This window comes from Eschrichtius robustus, chromosome 20 (genome assembly GCF_028021215.1).
Source record: "Eschrichtius robustus isolate mEscRob2 chromosome 20, mEscRob2.pri, whole genome shotgun sequence".
In the NCBI taxonomy this organism is placed as follows: Eukaryota; Metazoa; Chordata; class Mammalia; order Artiodactyla; family Eschrichtiidae; genus Eschrichtius; species Eschrichtius robustus.
The window spans coordinates 65,877,285-65,889,485 of NC_090843.1; the positions used below are offsets into that span (position 1 = coordinate 65,877,285).

At 54.1% G+C, this 12,201-nt stretch overlaps 1 protein-coding gene across 7 annotated transcripts in view; it reads left to right on the forward strand.

Annotated features, from left to right (window-relative positions):
• The window catches only part of TOM1L2 (target of myb1 like 2 membrane trafficking protein), an 81,499-nt gene that overhangs the window by 33,299 nt on the left and 35,999 nt on the right, over positions 1-12,201 (forward strand). For 5 of the 7 annotated variants that reach the window (XM_068531856.1, XM_068531857.1, XM_068531858.1 and 2 more), the window contains exon 2: positions 10,193-10,277. The exons of 1 other annotated variant lie outside the window; for it this stretch is intronic. In XM_068531856.1, the coding sequence (XP_068387957.1) occupies positions 10,193-10,277 (85 nt within the window). Of the gene's footprint in view, positions 1-1,169; positions 1,230-10,192; positions 10,278-12,201 lie in introns of those variants that run through there. One more of the 7 variants, XM_068531859.1, reaches the window with a different exon arrangement.

Here is a 12,201-nt window from a genome sequence, read left to right on the forward strand (position 1 = left end):
ACACCCGCCTGTACCCACTCGGGAAATGCTCCGTCAGGTGCCCCGTGTCTCTGCCTCTAGAGGTCACACCCATGTGCACCTAAGCTGGGGACCCCCAAGGGGGTCCCAGTTGAAAAGAACTTGGGTCAGCAGCCTGGGGCCTGTGAGGCTGACAGGCGTCTCTTCTCTCCGCTGTGGGCTGGCCTGAAGGGCTCCTTTGTCGGGGGAGGGGAGCGTGTGGTGGCCTAATTAGGCCGGCGTGGAGTCGGGCTCGGACAGAGCTGCCCCTTGGAACCGAGCTCTCCAGGTGGGAGAGTAAGTTAGTGATTTTGTGAATTTGTCAGTCTTTAAAGAAAATAGGAGATTAAAAAGAGGAGAAAACGAAATGCAGTGTGGTGTTCTGGACTGGATCCTGGACAAAAAGGGCGTTTTAGTGGAAAAACTGGCGAAATCCGAATAAAGCCTGGGGTTTAGTTAGTAGTCCTCTGCCGATGTTGATTTTTCAGTTCTGACACGTGAACAGCGCTTCTGTAAGATGTTAACATTAGCAGAAACTGGGAGGAGGGCACATAGGGACCCTTACACAATCTTGGCGACTTCTCAGTAAATCTGAAATTGTTCCAATATTAAAAGTTTATTAACGAAGAAAAGAAGAACAAGGAGAGAGTTGACCTGGCAGCTGATTGCACTTGATCCTCACCCCCGCTGCCTGTACGCTTCTCGGCCCAGGCCTTCTCAGCTCCACCTGGGAAATCAGGAGGGCGGGCTGTGGCCGGGGACTGGGGCCCTGGCCGCTCTCGAGGCCCCGGCCTTGTCCGTGGGTGTCGGGGTCCCAGGCCGCGTGCGCCAGGGTGGCCTTGGTCGCTGCTCCCTGCGGGCGGTGCGCTGTCGGGCTGCTCACCCCTCGGCCTCTGAGAGGGGCTGCCCTCCCTGTGGGCGGGGCTGGGGTACATAAGACGAGTCTGTGAAGAGCCTGGCCCAGCAGGAGGTGTGCTCGCTGGACACCGGATTCCCTCCCCCTCCGCTCCTGCTGTGCGCACCGGCGCCCTGACGACGCGAGGTCAGAGGTGGCAGCTCTGAGGGCGAGACGTGGCCGGCGGGGCACGGGCAGCCTGCCCAGGGCCCGTGTCCAGAGTCGGGAGACGTGACGTGTGTCGTGAGTGGCTCGTGGGCGGTCTTACCGGCTGGGCTCTGAGACCTGGGAGCTTCAGCGTTTGGATCCCTGAGGAAACGATGCGTCTGCCTCGCAGGTGGGCCGGGCCGTTGGGCGCTTCCTTCCGGAAGGGGAGCCCCTGTGGCGCAGAAACCCAGAAATCAGGAAGCTGGGTATCTGCAGGCTCCTGGGCATCAAGCGGCCGGGGTGGCTGGTGGGCGGCTGTTTACCTGTAGGTGGCAGTAGTGACACGGGAATGCGAGGGAAGGGTGCGGGGGGGCCATGGCGCCCCGGGGTGGGGGGGACGCCGGCCACTGAGTCATGGGCTGTGCAGTGCTTCCTGTTTCGTGCTTAGTTCATCTCACAGCTGCCACGTGAGAAAACCACTGTGATTATCGCATCTTAGAGATGACGGAAAGCCTTGAAGAGGTTGCGTTCCGGGGGTCACACGGTAATTGGCTGAAGTTTGAAGCCACCAAAGCGTGGGTTCCAACTCCCTGCTCAGACCCCACAGTCACGCCTGTTTCTCCTGCTTCTGAGCCCAGAGGGAGACCCTGGGGACAGCTGGTGCCCAGCGCCGATCTCCCCAGGCCACCCAGGGCCCGGCGCCCAGGGCCGCAGAGGGTGTGCGGTCATCGCTGCGTGGCATCACAGGCCAGGCCCTGCCGCGGATGCGGGGATGTGCCGCCTTCGTGCAGCTGCAGGTTTAGGCGGGAAGCCAGGTACCCCCACGGCCCGTTACGGCCGTCACATCGGAAGAACCTCCCAGAACAGAGTTGGAGCGGCCTTGAGAACTCGGCCCTTGCATGGACTGTTCCGTCAGGTGCTGGCGCCCGTCAGAAGCATCCCTAGGGATGGTATCTAAGGAGGCTCGGGGGAGGACGTGGCGGCAGCACTAGACACGGGCAGGCTGGCGGGGGCGAAGGCTTTCCAGGCCGGAGAAGTCCAAGTGACCTCCTGGGGGCGGGACGCAGATACAAGGCCCCTTGGCTGGCAGAGTCCTCTGGACCCAGATGTGGTTCCCGCTTTCACACTCGGGCAGATAACCTACCTTTTCCTGAAATGAGGGCTCAGCTCCGATGGGTCTCCTCTTCCCTTCGTTTGCTCTCACGGTGATGATCGGGTTTGGTGAAGTTCTGTGTAAGCCCAGGGATGCCAGCTTTCACCGCTTCTATTCAACACGGTGCTGGGAGTCCTTGCTGGAGCGATTACAGCGGAAAAGAAAGAAAGGGCCTCCAAATGGGATCTCTGTTCACAGATGACATAACCTTGTATGTAGAAAACCTAAGGATTTCATGAAAAAAAAAAAAAAACCTGTTAGAATGAATAGATTCAGCAAAGCTTCAGGATAAAAAAATCAACACTCAAAAATCAGCTATGTTTCTATACACTAACAGTGAACAATCTGAAAAGGAAATTGAGAAAACAATTTCATTGATAATAGCATGAAAAAGAATAGCATCCCTAGGAATTAACCAAGGAGGTAAGAGACTTATACACTGAAAACTACAAAAAGAAAGGAAAGAAGATAAATACATGGAAAGACAACCCATATTCATGGGCTGAAGACTTAATACTTTTAAGATGACAATACTACCCAGAGTGATCTGCAGATTCAATGAAATCCGCATCGAAAGCCCGCCAACATTTTTTGCAGAAGTAAAAAACTCCATCCTAAAATTCATATGGAACCTCAGGGACTCCAAATAGCCAAAACAACCTTGAAAAAGAAGGACCAAGTTAGAGGACTCAACTGTCCCGATTTCAGAATTTACAGTAATCAAAACAGCATGGCACTGGCATAAGGACAGATGTAGACCAATGGGATAGAATAGAGAGCCTGGAAATAAATCTTCCCATATATGCTCAACTGATTTTTGACATGGGTGCCAAGACCACTTAGTGGGAAAAAGACAGTCTTTCCAACAGATGGTGCTGGGAAAACTGGATATCCCCATGTAAAAGAATGAAGTGGGACCCATACCTTATACCATATAGAAAACTTAAAATAGGGCAAAGACCTAAACATAAGAGCTAAAACTATAAACGTTTTAGGAGAAAACGGGGATAGCTTCATGACACTGGACTTAGCAATGATTTCTTGGATATGACACCAAAAGAAAAAAATAGATAAATCAGACTTAATCAAAATTGGAAACTTGTGTGCATGAAAGGACATTATCAAAAGAGGAAAACACAGCCCGCAAAATGGGAGAAAATATTTGCAAAGCATATATCTGACAAAGGATTAATTTCCAGAATACATAAATAACTTCTCGGGGCTTCCCTGGTGGCGCAGTGGTTAAGAATCCGCCTGCCAGTGCAGGGGACGCGGACGGGTTCGAGCCCTGGTCCGGGAAGATCCCACATGCCACGGAGCAACTAAGCCCATGTGCCACAACTACTGAGCCTGTGCTCTAGAGCCTGTGTGCCACAACTGCTGAGCGTGTGTGCCACAACTACTGAAGCCCGCGTGCCTAGAGCCCATGCTCCGCAACAAGAGAAGCCACTGCAATGAAAGGCCTGCGCTCCGCAACAAAGAGCAGCCCCCGCTCGCTGCAACTAGAGAAAGCCCATGCGCAGCAACGAACACCCAACGCAGCCAAAAACAAATAAATAAATAAAAATTAGATAAATAACTTCTACAACTCAACAACAAAAAACCGAATTTAAAAACGGGACTTGAATAGACATATACCCAAAGAAGATGTACAGTTGGTCAATAAGCATGTGAAAAGATGCTCAACATCACTAAGTCATTAGGAAATGCAAATCAAAACTGTGATGAGATACCAGATAACAAGGAGGTGAGGGTGTGGAGAAATTGGAATACTTGTGCACTGCTGCTGGGAGCATAAAATGGTGCAGCCGCTGTGGGAAACAGTCTGGCAGTTCCTCAAAAAGTTAAACACGGAGTCACCGTATGACCACCAATCCCACTTCTAGGTATACACCCAAAAGAACGGAAGGCAGGGACTGAAACAGGTATTTGCACACCCACGTTCATAGCAGCATCGTTCACAGTAGCCAAAAGGTGGAAACAGCCTGTACAGATGAATAAACGAAGTGTGGTCTCTGCGTGCAACGGAGTATTAGTCAGCCTTAAAAGAGAAGAAAATTCTGACACCTGCTCCAACATGGATGAATCTTGAGGAGACTATGCTTCATGAAATAAGCCAGTCACAAAAAAGACAAATATTGTATGAATCCACTTATGTGAGGTACTTAGAGGGGTCAACTTCATAAAGCCAGAAAGTAGAAGGGTGGGTGCCAGCGGCTGAGGGAGGGGGATGGGAGTGAGGGTTTAATGGGGACAGAGTTTCAGTTTGGGAAGATGAATAATTTCTGGAGATGACGGCGACGACGGTTGCACAACGTGCATGTCCGTAATGCCACTGAGCTGTGCATTTAAAAATGGTTAAGATGGTAAATTTTATGTTATGTATATTTTACCACAATAAAAAAAAAATCACGGGGGACTTCCCCGGTGGTCCAGTAGTTAAGACTCCGAGCTCCCAGTGCAGGGGGCCCGGGTTCAATCCCTGGTCGGGGAACTAGATTCCACATGCCGCAACTAAGAGTCCGCGTGCCGCAACTAAAGATCCCGCGTGCCACGGCTAAGATCGCGTGTGCTGCAACTAAGACCCGGCACAGCCAAATAAATAAATAAATGTTATTTTAAAAATCACCAAAAAAGAAGAAAAGAAAACATAGGCCAATGTACTGTCAGAGTGGGGCAGGGGACTGGGGGAATCAGAGATCACTGGGACCTGTTACCTCATTTGGCAGGAAACAACACCTAGAGAACGAACCAGAGAAGAAAAGGGAAGCGGAGTCCAGGAGCTCAGGGTTAACGTGGCAGAGCCAGGACTGGAGCCAGGGTCCTCGAGCTGCAGGGCAGGGACTCGGTCTGTCTTGCCTCCTGCTGTGTCCCCGTGCCCAGCCCTCGGTGGCTGTTAGCTGGAGGGCTGTGTCTCCTTCCTTCCCCGGGGCGGGACCCCCAGCCCCCTGGCGCTGCTGGAACACGTCTGTCCCTGCCTCGTGCCCACAGGTTCTGATGGGAAGGCACAGGGCGGGACCCAGGCAGGAGTGTCTCACCTGCAGCCAAGGTTGGAAGCAAGTTCTCCATCACCACCACCCCCCTGCCCTCTCCAGCTGCGGGGTGGGGGAGAGGGGCTTACCCAGTCCCTGAGGACTTCACACCAGCTCTGGCTGGTTCTTCCTGGCTTGGCTTGTCCTGTGTGCCCTGCTTACAGGGGCTTGCCGTGGTCTGTCACAGTTGGTGGGCAGGGGCGGGGTTGCCACTCACTTCCCCGTGGCCCCGTGGCACTAGGGCCCAGGGATCGGGGCCCCAGTGCTGTGGCTGGACTGGGTCACGACTGGCCTTCTCCCTGTCCCTGCCCGCAGGTCAAGGACGGTGCAGGGCACTTGTCAGGCTGCCAATCTCAAGTACATGGCATGGGGACCACAGGGTTTTATTTTGCCTTAAAGTTACAGAGGAAGCTGCCTCTGTAGTCTGCGGGCTGGTCAGATGTACTTTATCTGCCTTTTAAGAGGGGTGAGGGAGGAGTGGGGCCTGCTGGCGTAGAAAAGGACATCCCATAAAGCAGGGGTGAGGCTCTCCAGTGGAAGAGGACCGGCTGCAATTAACATTCACAAAGCAGGTTAGGAATCTGGAGCAAGAGGCCGCCATGGCTCTGAGTACAGTGTTGGGGTTGATTTTTCTTTCCCCCTGGCTGGCCTGTGCCCACCTGCCCCACTAGCATGCAGCATTCCCCCTGGCTGGCCTGTGCCCACCTGCCCCACTAGCATGCAGCATTCCCCCTGGCTGGCCTGTGCCCACCTGCCCCACTAGCATGCAGCATTCCCCCTGGCTGGCCTGTGCCCACCTGCCCCACTAGCATGCAGCATTCCCCCTGGCTGGCCTGTGCCCACCTGCCCCACTAGCATGCAGCAATCCGGAATCCAGAAGGCTGCTTCCGTCACTGGTGCGTATCATCAGATGAGCTTCCTGCCCACCCAGACCCCCTTTCCTCCTTTCTCCACACCGGGCACGAAGCAACCCGGAGCGCTGTTTCTTTGCGCCGGCACCTCTGGGCTCCTTCTCACACTCTTGATTGTTGGGGAGGTAGAAAATTTGGCTGTTTTTTCCTCCGTTCTCACCAAAAGGATGTTGCTGAATGCAAACATGCTAATCCAGCCCTCTTCTGCCTTCTGGTGCTGGCTGCTTCTGAAGTTGCTACATTTCACGTCAGGGTGTGGACGTCCGCAGCCAAGAAACCAAGCCACTGGGTCTGGAGGCTCCTCGCAGCAGGACCGCCTGGGATTTCCCACTGCGTGGGAGGGGTGAGGGGTGGGCTGCTGGAGAAAAGCCGTGCTGGGAGAGGGCACTGTCATGGCTGGCAGGGTCGAGCGGCCCCCGACCAGGTATCAGACCCGTGCCCCCTGCAGTGGAAGCGCGGAGACTTAACCACTGGACCGCTAGGGAGGTCCCAGGGTTGACCTTCAAGGCACCCTGGTCCCCAGCCCACGCCAGGCAGGAGGCGGCCTTTTCTGAATGGAGAAAATGCCATGGCAACAGCGTCAGGATGACATAACTCCTTTACGCTGAAGGTTTAATGGGAGCTGTGTCTGCCCGGGCTCAGCCCAGCCCAGTCCAGCCCTGTCCAGCCCTGCCCTGCCCTGCCCTGCCCGGGCCTGCTCAGCCCCTGGTCATTAGCATATCACCGGGGACCTCTAAAAGGTCAGCCCTTTGCAGCCCGGGTCACTGGTGCTTTGATCTTTCTCCATCCCAAGGGCTAGCTGGCGGGAACGACTTGGCCCTTGCCCCCTGGAGCATTGTGTTTCTGCTGTTGCACCAGGATTTATCTTCTGTTTTGACAATTTACGTGATAAAAGAAATGAGCCTGAACTTTGCATCCTCTGGCCTGGGGACAGGACCGAGGGAGGGAGCCCAGCCCGTGGTAGTGGCCACGGCTGCAGGGCAATCAGATCCAACTCAGTTCTGTTGCTGGGGGGAATTCTTTTATGAGGAGAGGAAAGCGAGAACTGATTTGAGCTCCTTTGTCAGCCGTACCTCCTTCATCTGTCTCAGCCGAGCCAAATACCCACAGCTGTATTTCTGTGGCATTTCCAGCAAAATGAAAAGAAAGAAGCATTCTTTGGGAGTTGGTTCTTTATAATCAAAAGGAGTATCTATCTTTTAGCTTGAAAACTCAGAACCCCGGTAATTGAATACAGAGCGCTGACCCCGAGGATGGGTTCTCATGCCTTTGACCCCCTTCCCGGTGCTGGTGGAGGAGGGAGGGGGAGGGGCAGGTTCATGGACTCTGCTGCTACCCCGAACTTGGATGTGTGAGGTTCATTGATTGAACGTTTCCTCTGTTAAGCCTCCAAGACAGTGTCCCCGTGGCCCCGCCACGGTGCCACTGCCGCTCTCTCTTCCTGAGTCTGTGCCGCGGCCCGTGCTGCGACCAGACAGACCACCGGCGGAGGGCGGCCCCTTGGCCAGCTGGCCTGTCCCTTCGCTGGCTCCGAAGGATCGCAGGCAGGGCGGCTTTATTAAGAGGCCGCTGGGTTTGTGGCCGCAGACAGCCCTGCTGTGTGACCCCAGGGGGAGTCCCCTCCTCTGGGCGCGGACACCTTGAAGGGGAGGGCCCTTCAGAGAGCCGAGTGGCCCGGCGAGCGGGGCGGGGGTGGGGGGGGCAGGGGTCGTCCCGACGCTGCCTCGTGCTGCCCTCGCCTCGAGCAGCCTCCGCCCTCGGTCTTCCCTTCTCTAGACTGGACGGTGCTTTGGCCGTTCCTCCTGCGTGCCTGCCCCTGCTCTCCCCGATCAAATGCTCCTGCCAGGCGGCACCGTGGGCCCTGGTGGTTGAGACCCCATCCCCCGCCCAGCACGCACCGGCTCCTCAGGGGCAACTCTCACCGCTTGGGGGCGGGTTCGCTCCTTCGCGGGTAGGGAGTCTTCGGGTGACCAGGGTGACGAATGAAGGGGGTGGAAAGGTTGGGGATATAGCCTTTCTGGTAAACATTAAAGCAGTGAGGCGTCTTCCACGCAGACGGAAGGCTGTCGCACAGACGTTTGCAGCAGTGGCTGTTTGGAGGGTGTGCTCACCGCTTGTAAGGACAGCCTTCGTTTGGGCGTGCGAGTTCCAGGGTGTTGTGTACAAAACGAGCGTCCCTTCTCCGCAGCTGCCTCCAGTAAAACAAGGCCACTTCGAACACGTGCCGAGGTCGCGGGGTTTTTATGGAGCGTCAGTGGAAGTGCGGGTGGTTTGAAGCTGTTGTTGAAAGGGTGGTGATGGTCTCCCTCTCGAGAATTGTGTAGTTAGGATGGGGCAGGCTTGGAATTCAGTTAAGATCCCAACGTTGGGTCCAAGCTCGCCTGTGCTAACTGCTGAGGCCATATCAGCAAACGCCTAGGTGTGTGTTAGAGACAGACAGACCTGAGACCGCATGTCAGTGCCACCAACTCGGCTGTGTGATCCCGGCCAAGGACCCCACCTCTGAGCCTCACTTCCTTCTTTTCTAAGCGTGGGAGAGAATCATGCCTACCTTAGGGGGATTTTTTTTTTTTTTTAATTTTTAATTGTGTTAAAACACACATAACAAAATTGGCCATCTTCACCATTTTTAAGTGTTAAATACATTCACGCTGTCGTGCAACCGCTCTCTAGACCTTTTTCGTCTTGCAAAACTGAAGCTCCGGCCCCATTCAACGGCAACTCACCACCTCCTGCCTCCAGCCTCTGGCACCCACCATTCTACTTTCTCTCTATGAATTTGACTGCTTTAGGAAGCTCAAATAAGTGGAATCATACAGTATTTATCTTCTTGTGTCTGGCTTATTTCACTCAGCATAATATCCTTGAGGTTCTATTCATGTTGGAGCAGGTGTCAGAATTTCCTTCCTTTTTAAGGCTGAATAATATTCCATTTTGTGACCCTACCACATTTTGTTTATCCATCATCTGTGGCTGGACACCTGGGTTGCTTCCTGGCTATTGTGAATAATGCTGCTGTGAACATGAGTGTGAAAATATCTCTTTGAGATCCTACTTTCAACTCTTTTGGGTGTATACCCAAAAGTGGAATTTCTGGATCATATGGTAGTTCTCTTTTTGATAATTTGAGGACCTGCCGTATTTCTTATAAGGGCTGTATCATTTTCCATTCCCACCAACAGTGCACAAGCAGTTTCTCCACATCCTCTCTAGCACTTGTTATTTTCTGGATTTTTAAAATATATATTTTATTTATTTATTTATGGCTGCACTGGATCTTCGTCGTGGCACAAGGGATCTTTTAGTTGCGGCATGTGGGCTTCTTAGTTGTGTCACGCGTGTGGGATCTAGTTCCCCCACCAGGGATCGAACCTGGGCCCCCTGCATTGGGAGGGTAGAGTCTTAACCACTGGACCACCAGGGGAGTCCCTATTTTCTGTGTTTTTTGATAGCAACCATCCTAGTGAGTGTGAGGTGGTATCTCATTGTTGTTTTGATTTGCATTTCCCTAATGACTAGTGATATTTAACACTTCTTTTTTCATGGACTTTTTGGCCATTTGTATATCTTTTTTGGAGAAATGTCTGTTCAGGTCTTCTTTATTTATTCTAAAGGATACTAACTCCTTCTCAGATTCGCAGATATTTCCTAACATTCCGTAGGTCACTCCGTTTTTACTCTGTTGATTGTGTCCTTTAATGCACAGAAAGTTTTAAATCTTTGTGCAGTCCAGTTTATCTATTTTTTCTTCTGTTGCCTGTGCTTTTGGTGTCACGTCCATGAGTGAAATCATTGCCACACCCGACGTCATGAAGCCTTTCCCCTGCGTTTTCTTGTAAGAGTTCTAGCTCATGGAAGTTTGGTGAATGAAGGGCAGCGTTAGGAGTCAGCCCTCGGCCCCCCTCCCAGGTATTCTCACGGGAGCAGCACCCAGAGCTGCTGTCGGCTCAGCCCGTCTGCTTGGTGGGAGAGTGGGGTGGGTCCGGGTCCCTCCTCTTTCCTGCCGGGGTCCTTATTCCAGGAGAAGTGTAAGCCAGTTTTCTTTCTGAATTTGCAGAAAAGGCTACAGACGGCTCCCTACAGAGCGAGGACTGGACGTTGAACATGGAGATCTGCGACATCATCAACGAGACGGAGGAAGGGTGCGTGTCCCCCGCCCGGGGCAGGCGGGTGGTGGGCCACTCGAGTCGGTCTGTGTCCAGCCTGTTGCCCTGACATCTGACAAGTGGTGCTCCTCATTCCCTCACCCCTCCGTCCACCGCCCGCCCGCCCGCTCAGAGTCAGAGCAGTGACCGCCTCTTTCAATCACAAAGGGAATGACGTTGCTCGGCTTCCGGGTCCCCTGCAGCCCGATCCCCACCTCCTCCTGCCCTCCGCAGCCCTGGGGACTGGCTGGAGCCCCAGGAGGGAGAGGCCCCCGGGGTGTGTAGTGGAAGGCAGGGCGCGGGGAAGGCTTGCGAGGCCCAGGCCCCCCAACCCCTGCGCTGCTGGGCCTGTTCTTGCTGCTGTATTTACGTCCTCTTCTGCATCACAGGTACATTCCATGTGTACCGCTTCCAAGTTAGTCGGTGTGTGGCCCTCTGTCCACACCATAAAAATGGAATTTACGGTAGCCACACCCTCTTAAACCATCTCCAGACCTGGGCAGCCCTGGCCTTGGCGCTGCCCTTACTGGCCTTGCCACGTGGAGGCTGGGGACCAGCCACTGACGGTTGGCCCTGCCTTCATTCAACAAACATGTCCTGAGTGACCACCTCATGCCGGGTCCCAGAGCGAGTACTGAGGGCACAGCAGGGACGGGACGGACGGAGTCCCTCCCCTGCGCCATGAGCAGGACAGTTACCACGCACCCTGCTCAGCTGGTGACACGGCTGGGGAGGAAGAGCTGGGGGTGAGTGCTTGTGAACAAGTCACCCAGGAGGGCCTGGCCCAGGTGGCTCGAGGGGCGGAGGTGTGAGGCCCAGGCCAGGGAAGGGCTTCCCAGCGCACAGTTCCAGGACAGAGGGGGTCTGTCGTGTTTGAGGGACAGCAGCGGGGCCGGGGGGCCGGGATCCAGGCAGGGACCCTGGCTTCCACTTGGTCTGAGTTTCATCTTATTTATTTATTTAATTTATTTTTGGCTGCATCAAGTCTCAATTGAGGCATGCAGGATATTTCCTTGTGGTGCATGGGCTTCTCTCTAGTTGTGACGCGCGGGTTTTCTCTCCTGCAGTTGTGGTGTGGGCTCTGTAGTTTGTGGCACGCGGGCTCTAGATGAGGCGGCGGGCTTAGTTGCCCCGCGGCATGTGGGATCTTAGCTCCCTGACCAGGGATCGAACCCACGTCCCCTGCATTGTAGGGCGGATTCTTTACCGCTGGACCGCTAGGGAAGTCCCCATTTTTTTTTTTTTAATAGTTTTTTTTTTTTTTTTAATTTATCTGGCTCTGCCAGGTCTTTTTTTTTTTTTAATTAATTAATTAATTTATTTATTTATTTATGGCTGTGTTGGGTCTTCGTTTCTGTGCGAGGGCTTTCTCTAGTTGTGGCAAGCGGGGGCCACTCTTCATCGCGGTGCGCGGGCCTCTCACTATCGCGGCCTCTCTTGTTGCGGAGCACAGGCTCCAGACGCGCAGGCTCAGTAATTGTGGCTCACAGGCCTAGTTGCTCCGCGGCATGTGGGATCTTCCCAGACCAGGGCTCGAACCCGTGTCCCCTGCATTGGCAGGCAGATTCTCAACCACTGCGCCACCAGGGAAGCCCTCCGCCAGGTCTTAATTGCAGCACTCGGGATCTTTAGCTGCAGCACGTGGACTCTTAGTTGCGGCATGCAGGATCTAGTTCCCTGACCAGGGATTGAACCTGGGTCCCCTGCATTGGGAGCATGGAGTCTTAGCCACTGGACCACCAGGGAAGTCCCTGAGGTTCATTTTAGGGACCACGCTGGCTGCCGTGCCCAGGACGGCCGGGCTGGGGCTGTCACGATCACCCTGGTGTGAAGCGATGGCAGCTTCGACCGGGGTGGCAGTAGAGGGGGTGAGAAGCCATGAGAGTCTGAGCATTTCTGAAGGCGGAGCCGGTGGAATTTG